We start from the raw sequence: 17,666 nt of genomic DNA, 5'->3' as shown, positions 1-17,666 counted from the left end.
AGATATTCACAATAGGGAATCATGTAAATGAATGCCACTGTGGTATCCTTTGAAGAAAATGGGAAGTTTCTGATGGTTTAAAAACTAGGTGATGCTAGGTTATTAAGTTGGCCGTCAAGGTTGGTTTTATCTGGTTAACTTGGATAGGCTATGTGTTCTTGCTTACTTATGCATATCCATCTCTACTGGATTGACTAGCTCAGGCTTGGCCTCTCTCTTGCCAGCATCACTTGGTTACTACCAAGTGATGAATAATCCCTTATGGTACCCCAGCTTTGTTTTGAACTCAACTGAGTAATGATAAATTTCTATTTCTTGTTGGCTTTGATGAAAATAGAGATATCCACAGTAGGGGATCATGTAAATGAATGCCACTGTGGTATCCTTTGAAGAAAAAGACTCATTTCGATGGTTTTAAAAGGCTAGGTGGTGCTAGGTGATTCAGTTGGCTACCAAGACTTGTCTCATCTGGTTAGCTGGGATATGCTATGTGTTGTTGCTTGTTTAGGCATATCTATCACTTCTTTTAGTTCTTGGTTCTTGATTGGCCTCTCTTTTGCCAGCATCACTTGGTCTATATACCAAGTGATGAATAATCCCTTTGGAGCATCTGCTCCATGCATGCTATGTGTGTTTGAGCATCTTGACTTATGTCACCATGGTTGCTGGTTTGTTGGTGTTTTTGTACTTGCCGATGATTAGATGGTTGGTCGATCACTCGTACACTCGGGGGTGGAGCAAGTGAGGCTTGGTGTGATGGCACAAATATCAACTTGTGCATCCTACCGCCCTCACTTACTCCATCCCCTGGATGTTAATATTTGTTTCGACCAACAAAGTATGAGGCATATGATATCTAGTTGAGATACCACTTGGCTCTTTCTTCCATTTTAGTGCCGATGATTAGAATGTTTGGTCACCTATACGCGCAATATACTTTGTAGACGGGCCCCCCTTTCCCTGGCCATTTGTTCCGTGAACGAGTCCTTGACGAGACAACAATGCCGACCTGCCTCTCCGGCGCAGCACCACTTTTCTTCTCTCGCCGTCCAGTACGTGAACGAGTCCTTAATGCCAAGACGGTGCTAGCCTCCCTAGCATCATGTTGACCCCTGTTGCCGCGCTTCAGGCCGTGTCTCACGCGCCCTGCACTCTTCGCCTTTTTGCCCGGTGAACGAATAGACTAATCGTTGGAATAAGGTAGCTGATGACGGCCGATCGCAATTTAATCTTGCGACCGGCCGTCATCGGTTTCCTTATTCCAACGATCAGCCTATTGGTTCACCGGCAAGAAGGCGAACGATGCAGGCGCGGACACACGGCTTGAAGCGCGCAACACGGCCCGGCATAATCTTTGGGCAGGCCGGCACGGTCTTTGCATCAAGGACTCGTTCACCGTATAGCAGAGGGATCGTGGTTCTGCGCCGGAGATGCAGATCGGCGTTGTTGTGTCGTCAAGCACCCATTCACGGAACGCCGGCCGGGGAAAGGGGACCCTTCTGCAAAGTATACGGCGGTGTATACTGCAACTATGGTTTCTGACCATAGTATTTGTGTTGACCAACAATGTATGAGGCACTTATTCCATTTTGTCATTCCATTTGCTTTGAGATTTTCAAAATGCCGATGATTAAAATGTTTGGTCACCGTACACTCGGGGGTGGCGTAAGTGAGCCTGGTAAGATAGCACAAATATCAATCTCTTGTGCATCCTACCTGGCCTCACTTACACCATCCCTGAATGTTAATATTTGTGTTGACCAACAATGTATGAGGCATTTATTCCATTTCTCTTGTGCATCGGACTTGTTGGTCTCACTTTCTTCCATTTTCATCATAGTAGGAACTGGATGAAGACCCCGATGCAAGCGAGCCTGGTGGGTAGAGATGAGGGAGCAAAGGAGGAACCGGATGAAGACTACTTTGTATCTCGAAATTGTGAATTTTGTATGAATTAAGAGTTGTATGCAAAACATTTGACACTTGCCACTATATATGTATCTCGATTGGGCTCTAAGTAATGTGATGATGATATCTATGTTATATCTGTGCAATGTACATGATATTTATATTATATCTGAATGTTGCTGTATATAACCTGTATATTGCTGTCTATAAACTGCTGTCTATAAACTGCATGTGTATAGCAGGCAGCACAAAATCGTGTATAATACAAGCAAATTCTGTGGCGCACTGAAAACCAATTCTATGGCGCACGCGTTTCTGTGGCGCACCTAAGCACAAGTGCGCCACAGAAACCTTAATTCTGTGGCGCATGTGCCGGTGCGCCACAGGAACCTTATTTTTGTGGCGAAGTTTCTATGGCGCACCTCCCATGCGCCACAGAATCCATTTTTGGTGCGCCACTGATGAGGCTTTTCCTACTAGTGGCGCCGCCCTGGCGTGTGGGCCCCCATGGCTCCTCTCTGGCCCCTCTTCGGTGCTCTGGAAGCTTCCGGGAAAAATAAGATGTTGGGCGTTGATTTCATCCAATTCCAAGAATATTTCCTGTGTAAGATTTCTGAAACCAAAAATAGCAGAAAACAGGAACTGGCACTTCGGCATCTTGTCAATAGGTTAGTTCCGGAAAATGCATCAAAATGATATAAAGTGTGAACAAAACATGTAAGTATTGTCATAAAACAAGCATGGAACATCAGAAATTATAGATACGTTGGAGACGTATCACAGGCCAATCGTTGATGGTTACGAAAAGCAACGCTCGTAGGTCAAATTCCTCTTCTTTGTGCTCATTCCACACATGTACACCAGGTCTGCCCCACAACTGTAGAAGTTCATCAACTAATGGCCTTAGGTACACATCGATATCGTTGCCGGGTTGCTTCGGACCTTGGATGAGCACTAGCATCATAATGAACTTCCGCTTTATGCACAACCAAGGAGGAAGGTTGTAGATGCATAGAGTCACGGGACAGGTGCTATGGCTGGAGCTCTGCTCGCCAAAAGGATTCATGTCATCTGTACTTAGACCAAATCTTATGTTCCTTGCGTCAGCTGCAAAATCTTTGAACTCTCTATCGATCTTTCTCCATTGTGTTCCATCTGCGGGGTGTCTCAACTCCCCGTCTGACTTATGGTCCTCTTTGTGTCATCACAACAACTTGGCATGCTCTTTGTTCCTGAACAGATGTTTCAACAGTGGTATTATAGGAGCATACCACATCACCTTGGCGGGAACCCTCTTCCTGGGTTTCTCGCCCTCAACATCGTCACCAGGGTCATCGCCTCTGATCTTATAACACAATGCAGTGCATACCGGGCATTCATTCAAATTCTCGTATTCACCGCGGTAGAGGATGCAGTCGCTAATGCATGCATGTATCTTCAGAACCTATAAACCTAGAGGGCAGACAACCTTCTTTGCTTCGTACGTACTGGCGGGCAACTCGTTATTCTTTGAAAACATATTCTTCATCATTTTCAGCAAATTTTCAAATCCCGAGTCAGATAGACCTTCCTGTGCCTTCCATTTCAGCAAATCCAGTGTGCAGCCCAGCTTTTTCAGACCATTATCGCATCCTGGGTACAGCGACTTTTTGTGATCCTCTAACATGCGATCCAAATTATTCCTCTCCTTTTCAGTTTCGCAGCCTCTCCGTGCATCAGCAATGGTCTGACCAAGATCATCATCGGGGTGATCATCACGTGCCTCTTCTTCACCTTCCCCTTCAGCTTCACCTTCACCTTTCCCACCTTCAGCATCCTCCATGAAAGTATCACCGAAATGATCGGGATAGTTGTCATCGATGATATCATCCCCTTATTCATCTTCTTCCATTCTAACCTCTCTTTCTCCATGCTTGGTCCAACAATTATAGCTTGGCATGAAACCCTGCCGAAGCAGGTGCAGGTGAACGTCTCTTGAGGAAGAGTAACCCTTCTGATTCTTACAGGCAGCACACGGACAGATAACAAAACCCCCCCTGCTTGTTCGCATTAGCCACCACGAGGAAATCTTTCAAACCCGTAATGAACTCGCCGGAGAGTCGGTTACCATACATCCATTGCCGATTCATCTGCATTATTATTATATAAAGTATATAATTAACCATCATGCATTTGTTAAACTAACTAGCTAGCTAGAAATAATAGAAATTAAACAATGAACTACACACATGCATATTTTATCAATAACACATGAAAGGTTTAAGTTGCTAACCGTGATCGAGGAGGAAAAATAAATGAGAAAACTCAAGTGTGGATCAGACACTTCATATCATGTTTCTTTCATTCTCTCGGGCATTTCATCGAACACCTTGTGTGCATAAGAGGAACCAAAAGCAAAACCACCACCCACTTGTGAAGATTGTGAAGAGAAGTGGCACCAAATGGCTAAGTGAGTGTGTTGAACGGTATGTATATAGGGGTGGGCCTTTAGTCGCGGTTGGCCAGGCAAACCGCGACTAAAGGCCTTCGGGCCAGGCCTGAGGACCCGTGACTAAAGCCCCTCCCATCCCCCAACTGTCGACCGAGCCCGATGGGGCCAGACCTTTGGTCGCGGGTCACCTCCCGAACCGCGACTAAAGACCCCTTTAGTCACGGTTCGAATATTTTGGGGACTAATGGGGGTGGATGGAAGCCTCTTTTTCTACTAGTGGCCATTCATCAGGCCCGGAGGGTGTGAGCCTGATAGGCTCTTAGGGCATCTCCAACGGGGCGACCCATCCCGCGCCCGTGCGTCCGGATGGCACTAGTAGGGAAACGCTTATAGGTGGAGCTTAGTTCTGTGGCGCACCACTAAAAATGCGCCACAAATAATTATTTTGTGGCGCACCAAGCACGGTGCGCCACAGAAATAGCTTAGTTTTGTGGCGCACCAGGGAACCATGCGCCACAAAAACTTGGTTGGGCCCACACCCTGTTACGCCCAATCATTGGTTTTACTTTTTCTATGGCGCACTGCACTTGGTGCGCCACAGAAATAACGTATTCTGTGGCGCACTAGCCTCAGTGCGCCACTGAAATAACGTGTTATGTGGTGCATTGGCGGGGGTGCGCCACAGATATAACACCTCCTATATCATCCCGTACCCCTCCCTCGCCTGTACCACTCTCTCCCATCTCCCTACTGCCGCGCGCCGCTGCCTTCCATGGCGAGCGCTGCCGTCGCCATCGCCGCCGCCGCCTTCCTCCGCGAGGGCCGCATGCCACCACGCTCCACCCATCCCCGCCACCAGCAGCACAAGCCGCTGCGGCGCGGCGTCAAGGTGGAGGAGCCGCCGCCGCGTCAAGGTGGAGGATCCGCCGCGACCTTCACTCCTGTCGTCGTCGTCGGTGAGCTCCTCCACAACTGCCGTCGTCGTCGGTGAGCTTTCTCCCCTCCCCTCCCTCTTCCTCTCCCGCGCGAGCACAACGTGCTCGATGAAATGCCGTCGTCGTCGGTGATGCCCTGGTTCGATCCCCTCTTTGAATTTGATGCCCTGCAGGTTTAGGGTTCATAGGAATTTGATGCCCTGGTTTAGGGTTCATAGCAAAAAATGAAATGCTACTGGTTCATTTGATGCTACTGGTTCATTTAAATGCATGAAATGCTACTGGTTCATTTGTTGTGCTCAGTGAGGTGAACTGTTAATCTTGATGGCTCATTAGTTTTCTGGACCCCAAGTTTTCTGGACCCCTGATGATTTACTTGATGGATTCTAGTGAGCTTATGGTATGCTTATAATGCTCTGATTAGTGGGGATGCTTACTGGATCATGTGCATATAGTTCATATAGTTCCCTAAAAAGAAAGAATGCTCCCTGGCCAGATGCTTGATGTCTTAGCTCAGCCAATGATGCAAAGGCCGAGGTAAAAATTTGGATAAGAACAGATACTAAAATGTGTGATTTAAATGGAATGCTTATGATGGTATACTAAAATAGAGATATTCACAGTAGGGAATCATGTAAATGAATGCCACTGTGGTATCCTTTGAAGAAAATGGGAAGTTTCTGATGGTTTAAAAGACTAGGTGATGCTAGGTTATTAAGTTGGCTGTCAAGGTTGGTTTTATCTGGTTAACTTGGATAGGCTATGTGTTCTTGCTTACTTATGCATATCCATCTCTACTGGATTTACTATCTCAGGCTTGGCCTCTCTCTTGCCAGCATCACTTGGTTACTACAAAGTGATGATTACTCCCTTATGGTACCCCAGCTTTGTTTTGAACTCAACTGAGTAATGATAAATTTCTGTTAGTTGTTGGATTTGATGAAAATAGAGATATCCACAGTAGGGGATCATGTAAATGAATGCCACTGTGGTATCCTTTGAAGAAAAATGGACTGTTTCTGATGGTTTTAAAAGGCTAGGTGGTGCTAGGAGATTCAGTTGGCTACCAAGACTTGTCTCATCTGGTTAGCTGGGATATGCTATGTGTTCTTGCTTGTTTAGGCATATCTATCACTTACTGGATTTACTGGTTCTTGCTTGGCCTCTCCTTTGCCAGCATCACTTGGTCTATACCAAGTGATGAATAATCCCTACGGAGCATCTGCTCCATGCTAAATGGTTCTCTTTATAAATGATTTGGTCTTTAATTTTATTTGTACTTGCCGATGATTAGAATGTTTGGTCACTTGTGCACTCTGGGGTGGGGCCAGTGAGCCTGGTGTGATGGCACAAATATCAATCTCTTGTGCATCCTACCTGGCCTCGCTGACCCCATCCCTGAATGTTAATATTTGTTTGGACCAACAAAGTATGAGGCATATGCTATCTAGTTGATACCACTTGGCTTTTTCTTCCTTTTTTAGTGCCGATGATTAGAATGTTTGGTCACTCGTACACTCGGGGGTGGAGCAAGTGAGCCTGGTGTGATGACACAAATATCAATCTCTTGTGCATCCTACCTGGCCTCACTTACTCCATCCCTGAATGTTAATATTTATTTGGACCAACAAAGTATGAGGCATATACTATCTAGTTGATACCACTTGGCTCTTTCTTCCTTTTTTAGTGCCGATGATTAGAATGTTTGGTCAGAAGAGCGCAGGAGACGCGGCCACAAGGGAGGCGGCTGGCATTGCCGTGGTTCTGCGCCGGAGAGGCAGGTCGGCGTTGTTGTCTCGTCAAGGACCCGTTCACGGAACGGCGGCCGGGCAAAGGGGGGCCCTTCTGCAAAGTATATTGCGGCGTATACTGCAACTATGGTTTCTGACCATAGTATTTGTGTTGACCAACAATGTATGAGGCATTTATTCCATTTTATCTTGTGCATCGGATTTGTTGGTCTTTCTTCCATTTTAGTGCCGATGATTAAATTGTTTGGTCACCGTACACTTGGGTGTGGCGTTAGTGAGCCTGGTAAGATAGCACAAATATCAATCTCTTGTGCATCGGAGTTGGTCTCACTAACGCCATCCCTAAATGTTAATATTTATGTTGACCAACAATGTATGAGGCATTTATTCCATTTCTCTTGTGCATCGGACTTGGACTTGGTCTCACTTTCTTCTATTTTAATCAGAGGAGGAACCGGATGAAGTCCCTGATGCAAGCGAGCCTGGCGGGTAGAGAGGAGGGAGCAAAGGAGGAACCGGATGAAGACCGCTTTGTATCTTGAAATGGTGAAATTTGTAGGAATTAAGAGTTGTATGTAAAACATTTGACACTTGTCACTATATATGTATCTCGATCGGGCTCTAATTAATGTGATGATGATGTCTATGTTATCTGTGCAATGTACATGCTATTTATATTATATCTACAACTGTATATAATCTGTATAATATATGTATATTGCTGTGTATAACCTGTATGTGTATGGCAGGGAGCTCAAAATCTTGTATAATACGAGCAATTTTTGTGGCGCACTGAAACGAACTTCTGTGGCGCATCTTTTTCTGTGGCGCACCGAAATACTGGTGCGCCACAGAAACCTTAATCTGTGGCGCATGAGAAGGTGCGCCACAGAAACCTTATTTTTGTGGCGAAGTTTCTGTGGCGCACCATCCGTGCGCCACAGAATCTATTTTTGGTGCGCCACTAATGCGCCTTTTCCTACTAGTGTGGGTCCAGCCAGACAAAAATGCGGCCCAACGCGGTGACGCACCGCAAATGCGGATGGCCGCGGCGTCCGGAACGACGCAAACCCGACCCAAATCGGGGCTAGGTTTGCGTGGCCGCGGATGGTACGCGGCGTCCGAGCGCGTCCGGCCGCTTGGCTGCTCGTCTCCCTTGGGCCCACATGTTGGTGACCGGGGAGTCTTATTAAATGTGGACTGGAGGGTATTTGTCCCTCCAGTCCAGTCCCCACTCCACTCCTCGAGCGCAACCGTCGCCATGGCCCCCAAGTGACGGTTCGCTCCCGGAGGCAATGACGACGAGGTCAGCAGCAGCCGCCGTCCGCCGCCGGCGCTGCGGGCCGGAGGGAACCGCGGCGGCCTCCACATAGGAGAGGCCGCCCGCGGCGGCGCGACATTGCCGCAACCGGCGACGCCGTCTGCCGCAGCCCAAGCCGAGTCCCTGAGAGGAGGACCCCGACCTCCGCGCCGCTCTCATCATCTCGGCGGCGGAGGAGGAAGCGAAATGGCCGCAACTCGAAGCGGCCATTCGCACCTCCGCGATGGAGGAGGAGGCCCGGCAGGCGGCGGAGGACGCCGAGGCACAGGGAGTTGTTCGCCCGAGCCCGCGAGGCGCGACGGCGGGAGGAAGAAGCGGCGCGGCGGGAGGCCGGGCGCCGCGCCGAGGAGGAGCGGCACCAGAAGGCCAGGCGCCGCGCCGCGGAGGAGCGGCGCCAGAAGGCCAAGCGCCTCGCCTGGCAGGAGAGGGAGGCACAACTCCGTGCTGCCGCGGCGCCGCTTCCTCGGGCGGCTCCGGACCCCCATTCCGCCTGGGAGGAGGCCCTGTGGTCTCCGTGGCCGGAGTCCCCGGTGCGGTCGAGCCACAATAGTGCCTCGCCGCCAGGGGACATCGTCGACGCCCACAGGGACTAGGCGGCGCACCGGCGGCCACCGCGTCGTCGACCAAACCCTAACATAGGGTTTTTTAATTTAAATTTTAAAGCCCATATAGAGGACTGTTTTGTTAGTTATTTGCTCAAAATAGGGCTATGTACAAATTTGCCTAAAATAGGGCATATGCTTAATCAAATTTCGTTTAAATTTGCATTTTAAGTTTCGTTTTAAAATTCTTTGAATATGCGCTGCGTCCACGCGTTGAACGCAGCGTGCGATCCAAATGGACACGTGGACGCGAATCGCTGTCCGGGTGTCCGCTCGACCAACCATCCCAAAACAGACGACATCGCGTCCGTTTGGGTCGCTCAGTTGGACATGCCTTAGGCTTTGACCACCTTTTATTCCTACTGCTTTCCAACGACTCGGCCTCAAATCAAGAGTGCAGGTGCGCAGCCCAATCCGTTCTACCATCACATAGATTGGGTCCGTTCACACAGTACGTCGACATATTTTTTTCCTGGCAGCTGTTGGACAACTGCCTGCGACGGGATGAACTGACGCTGCACGGATCTCGTCTCGTCTCAGAGAGGAACCGGATCCCACCCCCACCCCAACCCCACGTCGCCAACCCTGCGGACACGCCACCTCTCAGTTCAGCTGCATAGGCAGCAGCCGTCGCGGGAATCTTGGAGGAGAAGCAGCCGAGAGGAGGAGGAGCCGGGGAAGCGGTGGTCTCCGCCATGTCGAGCTCGTCTTCCGACCCGGAGAAGCTCATGGCCAAGGCCGACAAATTGCAAGTCTCCTCTCTCTCTCTCTCTCTCTCCACCTCCTTACCGCCCAACCCTGAAATCCCCTTGCTCGTTCCGATCCGCGCACCATCTGATTGCGGTTGAGTAGGAGGCGAACTGGTCGAGGTTCTACTTTCGAATTAGAGACCCGTGTTAACTTGAGTTTCTTCGGTAGATTGTTTCCCGTTCAAGGATCGGGGGCTCCTGGATCTGTTCCTGTTCTTAGATGGGGCGGGGCTAGTTAGTTCTGTTCTCCTGCAAAATTGTGGCGCTGATTGTAGGATCTCTATGATATCCAACTGGTTGGTGGAGACAAGCTTCGCTGCTTGGGGCAGCAGTAGGGTTTCAGTTAACTTTCAGACGAACCTGCCCCAAATGCTCGGGGCTTCTCCCACCTGTTCCTGCTCTCATTAACTTAGTTCACACCAAGAGCTTGAAGGAAATGTGTTCCAGCGTATGCTAAACTTCAGGCGGCATGAGCATGCAAACTCTTTGTATTGCTGCAGTTTTGTTTTCATCCGTTTAATGTAGGGAACCCCAGTAGTCTCCTGAATCATGTGTGTATATAATCAGCTTTGAAATATTAGGAGTGGTACATATGATCCAAGGCATGATGATTATCCTGCTAGTCCATGTCACATCATACTATTCTCTATACGGTGTAGCTTGTTAGCCATCTTAGCGCAATGGCTATGGGAAAATACGGATTACCAGACCCACTGCACTAGCTAATTGCCACATTCAGACCTCTGTTGTAAGAGTAGATGAGACATAAGAGCACCTTGCATTGCATAAAACTTGATTATATAAAATAGGATATGTCGATGAGCACTTGTACGCAAAGTCTAATTTATGAGCGCGTGTACGCAAAGTCTAATTTATGAGTGCTTTTACGCAAAGTATAATTTATTATGCTTTCGGGCTGTCTCCTCAGCACATGTGACTGTTTGCTATCTATGCTGACCTCTGTATTTTTGCAGAACAAAACTGAGCTTTACAAGGTGGAATGCAGATTGGAAGAGTGCTACCGCCTTGTATGAACAAGCTGGTTAGTGACTTAGCACGCCATTGTCATTTTCATATACTCTCGTTGTCTGTTTGCTCCTGTGGTGTAATGTAATGGAATTTCTTCTCCACTTTAAAGCAATTGCTTATAAGTTCAGAAAGGACAATGAGAAAGCAAAGGATGCATTTGAGAAAGCTTCAAAAGGACAAGAAATGATCTCTTCGTATCCTTCGGAAATCTCTCTGTGGCTTTCTATTTACACATTGTTGAACAATCACCTAAAGTACCCTTAACTAGTTCCATAGGCCCTGGGATGCTGCTAAGCATATGGAATCAGCTGCTGCTTTAGCAAAAGAGCTTGGACTTTGGAATGAAGTTTCTGACTTCTATCGCAGAGCATCAGAATTTTATCGTGAATGTGGAAGATCGCAACCTGCCTCTGATGCTCTTGCAAAGGGTGCCAGGTAATTCAAAAGCAATCTGATAATTATTTGCTCCAAGGATCATTTGTCTAATCTCGATAAAATCAGTGCCTTGGAGGATAAAGCTCCAGAAGAAGCAATTAAACTGTATGATGATGCTTGCGTGCTTCTAGAAGATGATGGAAAGGAGCAGATGGCTTTTGACTTATACCGTGCTGCTGCCAGTTTATATGTGAAGCTTGAGAAGTAAGATTGAACGTATCAGCTTATACCTGTAATTAAAATACACTGTAGCCTATCCTACATGTAGTGGCATGCATGATTTTCTCCAATTCATTTATTGTGTATTTTTTTACTTGTGGAGCAACCAGACTTTTAGGATAAATAATTAGTGTTGATCCCAAAACTTTAAGAGTAATACTACGGAACTAATCAATATCTTCTAGACTCAGTACTCCATGTAAAACACCAAAGGAATTGGAGTAAGTTACGTAGATTTCGTTCTTATGGTGGGCAATAATAGGGGTATATCGTCACCAACTTATGTTCCGACAGTCGAGGCCTTGCGGATTAAGTCCCAGGTTTTTTTGGTATTGCAATTGATTCGTCCTTGCAATTTTTGCTTTAACTAAGAATGCTGTTTGATTCATGACATATGAAGTAGTAGGACAGACGCTAAAGAAAAGGACAAGTTTAAATTTACTGTTCTAAAATGAACCAAAACGGTTGATCCTATATATTATGAGCTTTTATACTTTAAGTCAACTATTTCTGTATGTCAATTGAGTATCTGTATTTTTCTTTTGACAAAATCAACTCCCTTCTCCGGTGTATTTCCTTAGTTAGATTTACAGGAGCTCCTTTTTTGCTCATGTTCCTGTATATTTGTTTTGGTTCTTTTTTTCTCCCTACCTGAGTTGCCCTCCTTAGAAATATTAGACCTTGTTGCATTCATCCCTTTAGATGGTTTTATTTTCTGAATGTTACTTTGGATTAATTGTGTTTGAAGCTGTAGTACCATTCTTATTTACTTGTATTCTGTTCACACCTCTGATCTTTGTCTGGCATTTATGCATGCATCATCACTTAACATTCTTAGTAATCTCATTTATGTACTCATCTTACATTTTATTCCATATTCGGCCATCTCTGATAGGTACTCGGATGCCGCTGCATTCCATTTAAGACTTGGTTCAGCTGCTGATAAGAGCAATGCCGTCAACAGCCAATGCAAGGTGATATTTACTCTAAAATTTGCTTAATCAGTTATTCAGAGAATTTGTACTTGTTGTAGGAGGTATAAACTAGAAAGATCAGGCAGTGACATCTGAGAAGTTTCTTGAAAAATAATATAATGCTATTTGGTCTTGGAAGCTTATCCCTAAAAAATATATTCATGTGCAAAATGAATAATATTTTAGATTTTGCTCTTTTAGTTAAAGAGTACCACGATGTGAACACCAAAAGTGTTTAGTTCAAAAGTTGTTTCATGTGTGCAGGCTTATCTGAGTGCAATCATTATCTACCTTTATGCCCATGATTTTCAACAAGCTCAGAAATGCTACAATGATTGCTCAGAGTAAGTTGTGCATTGGTGGTAGACTTTATGCGTTGGCATGTAACATATTTTGTGTTATTGTTGTACTAAATCACCTTCTCTCGTCTGCTATATTGTAGGGTCCAAGGCTTCCTAAACAGTGAGCAGAACCGATGTGCAATGAAACTGTTGGCTGCTTATGAGGAAGGCGATGCTGAAGAAATCAAGCGTGCTGCTCAATCAAGTACCATCAATCACCTAGACCATGTGGTATGTCTTTTGATTTCCTTAGTTAAAAGGCCAACAATTGCTCAGATATCTGCGATGCTACACTGCCTATATGATTATATCAGAAGATAACCTATGATTGTGTATGCTTATAGAGGGTGGTCCTAAGATCTGAGGCATCATAGGTCAAGCATGCTATTGATAATGTTCCATGCAAATTAACATATAATCTTCACTATTGCACCGTGTTGTATGCTTCAACACAGTAATCTCATTGTCATGAGGATACATTGCATTTTATTATCGAACTACTGTAAAGACCGTTAATTGTTTCATCAGCCTGACTTTAATTTGTACTCCATCTGCTTTTCTCACTCGGAATTACCTGAAATGTCACTGCAGGTAATTCGGCTTGCAAGGAAATTGCCAACAGGTGATCTGCAGGCCATCAAAAGAGACCTACCAGGCGGTGACGGTGATGACTTGGACGAGGATGACCTAACTTGAGCCCAAAACTGCCCGGCAAGACGCAGAGAAAGCAACGAATTGAGTCACTCAGAAACACACAATTGATGAACAGGAAAGATTGTAAAGATACACTCTGAATCACATAGAAAACTTGTAGGCTGCATCTGTATCATGTTGTTTCCCTTGATCGTTGTTTTGGATCTTTGCACATACACCCTACGTCTGTACTGCACGTTTGATGTGGTTGAGATGTTATTAGTTGGTTTGATTACGTTGAAAGTGATTTATGATATGTACATATACCAGGATAATATTGAAGTGCAGACGAATTCCGCAACTCTTTCTAACAGACATGCAACTCCGGGCCTGGGACTTGTGATCACAGCATCACAGTGACAAAGTACATGTCTATTCATAAAGGTGATAACACTGACGAAGGATTACAACGACGCAGTGCGAGGAACTTTTGAAGCTAGGAAAACACTAGGACACGAACTTTCTATGCATTCGAGCTCGTTGGTACCACATGTTCAGCTTGCAAGCGAGCCCATGAACCTCGGTGGACATGTGTCCATGGAGACTTGGTGTCGGTGGAGGCGCATCAGCGCATGAAGCCATGAAGGAACTTGTAAACTACGAAACACACACTAGAACATGAACAGAAAAGAAACACAGACGACAGTGATACACTCCAAGGCGCATGAACATCAGCGAAATACCTAGCGACAGGGCCGGCCCTAGGGTGGGGCGGGAGGGGCGGCCGCCCCGGGCCCTCGGGCCCAAGGGGGCCCCAAGTCCCAGCTAGGCAGCTAGACATGTTTTATCTGCGGCGGCGGCGGCGGCGCCATTAGAGCTGGTTGGAGGAAGATCTCAGTACTCGTACAACGGGGACGAAGCGTTACGCACGAAGCCTCTACTGAAAGATCATGGGCCCCTTTTCATTTCGTTAGATGGGCTTTAATCTTTTGGTTAGCTTTTAACATTTTAGCCTTTAGATAAATACAAATGTATTACATCGCTGGGGCCCATGACTATATCGTGGCTGGAGCCAGTCCAACAACACAGGCAACGCATCTTCCTGCCCAATAAAAACCTGATTCATATTCCTTTTCTATCGTTCATTTGGCAAAACTAAAATTTATATACATTATGTAAAATTAATTTGGTATAAATACTATAGTAAAATTGTTTACTGGTATAATTTCATAGGTACATATATAAATTATTATTGTTACGCTCATAGGCCCCGGATCAAAAAGGGTAAAGTTGCTGATTTGATTTTTTCTCTATTCGGAATAAGTAAAAACAACAACTAATGTCTTTAAGAAATATCGAAAATGAAGTCAAAATTGCGCATATCGGCGCAATCGAGTGTTTCACTGTTGCTTTTCCATGCGGCGATCTGCACAATTTCAGCTCCATTCTCAATGGCGCCAAACCAGGGTATAATATTCCAAAATAGTTTTGCGAAGGGTTCAAACAAACAGATTAGTTTCGTCCAAGGCTTGGATTTATGAGAAAAACTCATTAAACAATCATGTCATCTAAAATTTATGCATCGAGCGGTGAAAAATAATTAATCAAGCGACACACAAATATTTATCGATAATTTAAACCGACATCTATGAATTTATGCATCAGACGGTGAAAATAATTTATTATCATGTAATAAATATTTTAAGGGTCCTGGCTTCTCATTTTGCCCCGGGCCCTCGAAACCTTAGGACCGGCCCTGCCTAGCGACAAGTGTAAAACCACAAAGATGAGCTATAGCTTGCAAGCATCTGCGTGAACTCGATGGGGGCACGATCATGGCGACTGCTTCTTGTTGTCGGTGGAAGCGCGGGCGGCAGGTGGGTTCCCGGGAATGAGCGGGACCCCGGTGACGGGTGGCACCAGCGGCAGACTGGGCACCGGCAGTCCCAGCAGAGTCTTCTCGTCGCCCACGCCGCCGCCGCCGCCGCGGACACCGGCGACACTACCGGCAGCACCCGCACCGTTGTGTTTCAGCTCCCTCCCGTGGCAGGAGGCGAGCAGGAGGAGCGCCGCCACGGCTAGTAGTACAGGTGCGACGGCGAGACTGCGCTTGGCCATTGTTGCTGCAGTGCCGGCCGCTTCGATCTCTCTAGGCGTCGGTGGGAAGTTGTGATCGCTGAACGAAGATGTCAGATGTGCTTGTGTAGGTGTGGTTTGTGTTAGCATGAGCTTAGGCTTAGGCATCGTGTTGCTTCTTATAGGCGAGCTTGCACGGATGGGAGCTGGGCAACAGGTGTCGGGAGAGGAGGATAGGTGGCGGCGCGAGGTGAAGGCGGTGGTACGCGGCGGCGCCCATGAGCCCAGCTCCTTCTTACACGGGCGGGCATGTATGGCGGCATGTGCAGGTCGGTGTGGAGCGGAATGGGGCGGATGGCTTCGTTTGTCCGTGCGCGTACGTGCAGCGCAGCCTTGCAGTGGGCGGCCAGAGGGCACGGGACCCGCCGGCCGGCGGGCAGCTAGCACGAGTTCGAGTTTTCCTGCCACTTCCACTATCGGCATACACGTTTAGCCGCCGTGTGCCGCCCCGCCTCGATCGGCCTCGGCCGATCACGGCAGGCACACAGTTGCACGGGAAAGACGACCGACAAGGTGATCCCGTACTATAAGCTTGATCCAAGGTGATGGGGAAATTTCCTGTCAAATATCTAGGTATACTTTTACATTAGATTGAGGAGAGAGGATCTGCAACCTCTTATTGAGAATATTCTCAAAAGAATTACTGGGTGGAGAGGAAAACTTCTATCCTCTGTGGCCAAGAGAATCCTTATCAAGCTTGTCTTGCTAGCATCCCCATTTATTTACTTTTTTTAAAAATTTCCAAAATAGGCCTTGCATCTAATATATACACAAATGACCAATTTCATGTGGAATGATGAGGAAGGTAATCATAAGATACACCTGGCCAATTGGCCTTCTATCTGTATGAAAAGGGAGTTTGGAGGGCTTGGAATACCAAACTTACAGGATTTGAATATCTGTTTGATTGGTTCCTGGATTAAGAGATATGTACAAAGTGAGGGGGCTCTGTGGAAGAAAGTTTTAGATGCTAAATATAATACTAAAAACCCAAACATTCTATCTTGCCATGATCTCCAGCCTTCCACCTTCTGGAAGGGAGTCATGTTTTGCCTCTAAGGCAGTTAAATTTGGGTATAAATGGCAGGCACGTAATGGTAAGTCAATAAAATTTTGGGAGGACATTTTGGTTTGGTAACTCTCCCTTAGCTACCCAATTTTGGGATTTATATTTTGTGTCTGACCAACAAAACAAAACTATCTTTGACATCTGGGATGGGCATGAGATTAGAGGTAATTTTAGAACAACCTTTACTGAAGATATGATGAATCAGTGGTATGAACTGTTAGAGATTGCTAGAACCATTTCTTTTTCCCATGATGAGGACCAACTCATCTGGCAGTATAATTCCTCTGGGGTCTACTCTTCTAGCTCTTTGTATGATGTTATCAATTTTAGAGGGAATATTCAAGTTTATTTATCTGTTGTGTGGAAGCTTAAAATCCCTCCTAGGATCCAGGTTTTTTTTATGGCTGTTCTCTCAGAATAAAATCATGACTAGAGACAACTTGAGAGCGAGAAGTATCCCTAAACCCATGAACTGTGAGATGTGTATCATCTTATGTTTAAGTGTGTTGTTGCTAGGTCCCTTTGGAATTTGTTTGAAGAAGTTTTTGATGTGCATGTTATTAATTTTGAATCCATTTCTTCCAAACGGCTTTGTAATAAGAAATTCATGTACTTTAATGTCGCTTCTTCTGCCCTTTCTGTGGGGTTTATGGCTTAATAGAAATAATCTTGTGTTTAACAAGACTACATGGATTAATGTGAAGCAGGTGTGGCGAATGGTTTTCTTTCTCCTTCGAGATTGGAAGAAACCTTTCAAAGATCTAGAATCTGGAAGAAACGCTCAGTTCATGGACCTGCTGTTGGCTAGTTTAAAAGCTCCACTTTGCCTCCCAGTGGGGTGAAGTGCCCCTCCTTCGACTGGATCTCCACCTGAAACTCGAGGCACGAAGAAAGGGCGACACTGACCTACCTCTTGGACAACCCTGACGAATCCCACAAGATTCATGTGGTTACCTGATCGAAGCATCAAAATGCGTGAGCAGGCCAAGGGAAAAAATGAGATGTAGTGGAAGAGTGTCGGGAGCAGAAAAACCTCAAAGTCAGCGTAGAGCGCTGTTTTTTCCTTTGAGTTGTAATCAAACTAGATGTTTCTGTTTTTAGCTGTCGTTCAGTTTTGAGGTGATTGGCATTTT

General features: G+C 46.2%; 1 protein-coding gene across 1 annotated transcript; it reads left to right on the top strand.

Annotated features, from left to right (window-relative positions):
- Positions 1-9,405: 9,405 nt before the first annotated feature.
- Positions 9,406-13,623, top strand: LOC127336154 (gamma-soluble NSF attachment protein). The gene is made up of 9 exons (XM_051362928.2): positions 9,406-9,696; positions 10,672-10,739; positions 10,836-10,920; positions 11,003-11,161; positions 11,228-11,365; positions 12,276-12,354; positions 12,619-12,698; positions 12,797-12,926; positions 13,287-13,623. The coding sequence occupies exons 1-9, from the start codon at positions 9,644-9,646 to the stop codon at positions 13,389-13,391; spliced, it is 897 nt and encodes a 298-aa protein (XP_051218888.1). The 5' UTR covers positions 9,406-9,643; the 3' UTR covers positions 13,392-13,623.
- The last annotated feature ends 4,043 nt before the right edge of the window (positions 13,624-17,666 follow it).

The sequence above is a fragment of the Lolium perenne genome, chromosome 2 (genome assembly GCF_019359855.2).
Source record: "Lolium perenne isolate Kyuss_39 chromosome 2, Kyuss_2.0, whole genome shotgun sequence".
Taxonomy (NCBI): domain Eukaryota; kingdom Viridiplantae; phylum Streptophyta; class Magnoliopsida; order Poales; family Poaceae; genus Lolium; species Lolium perenne.
Note: the sequence above shows the minus strand (reverse complement) of the source record. Positions and strands in the feature narration are given on the sequence as shown.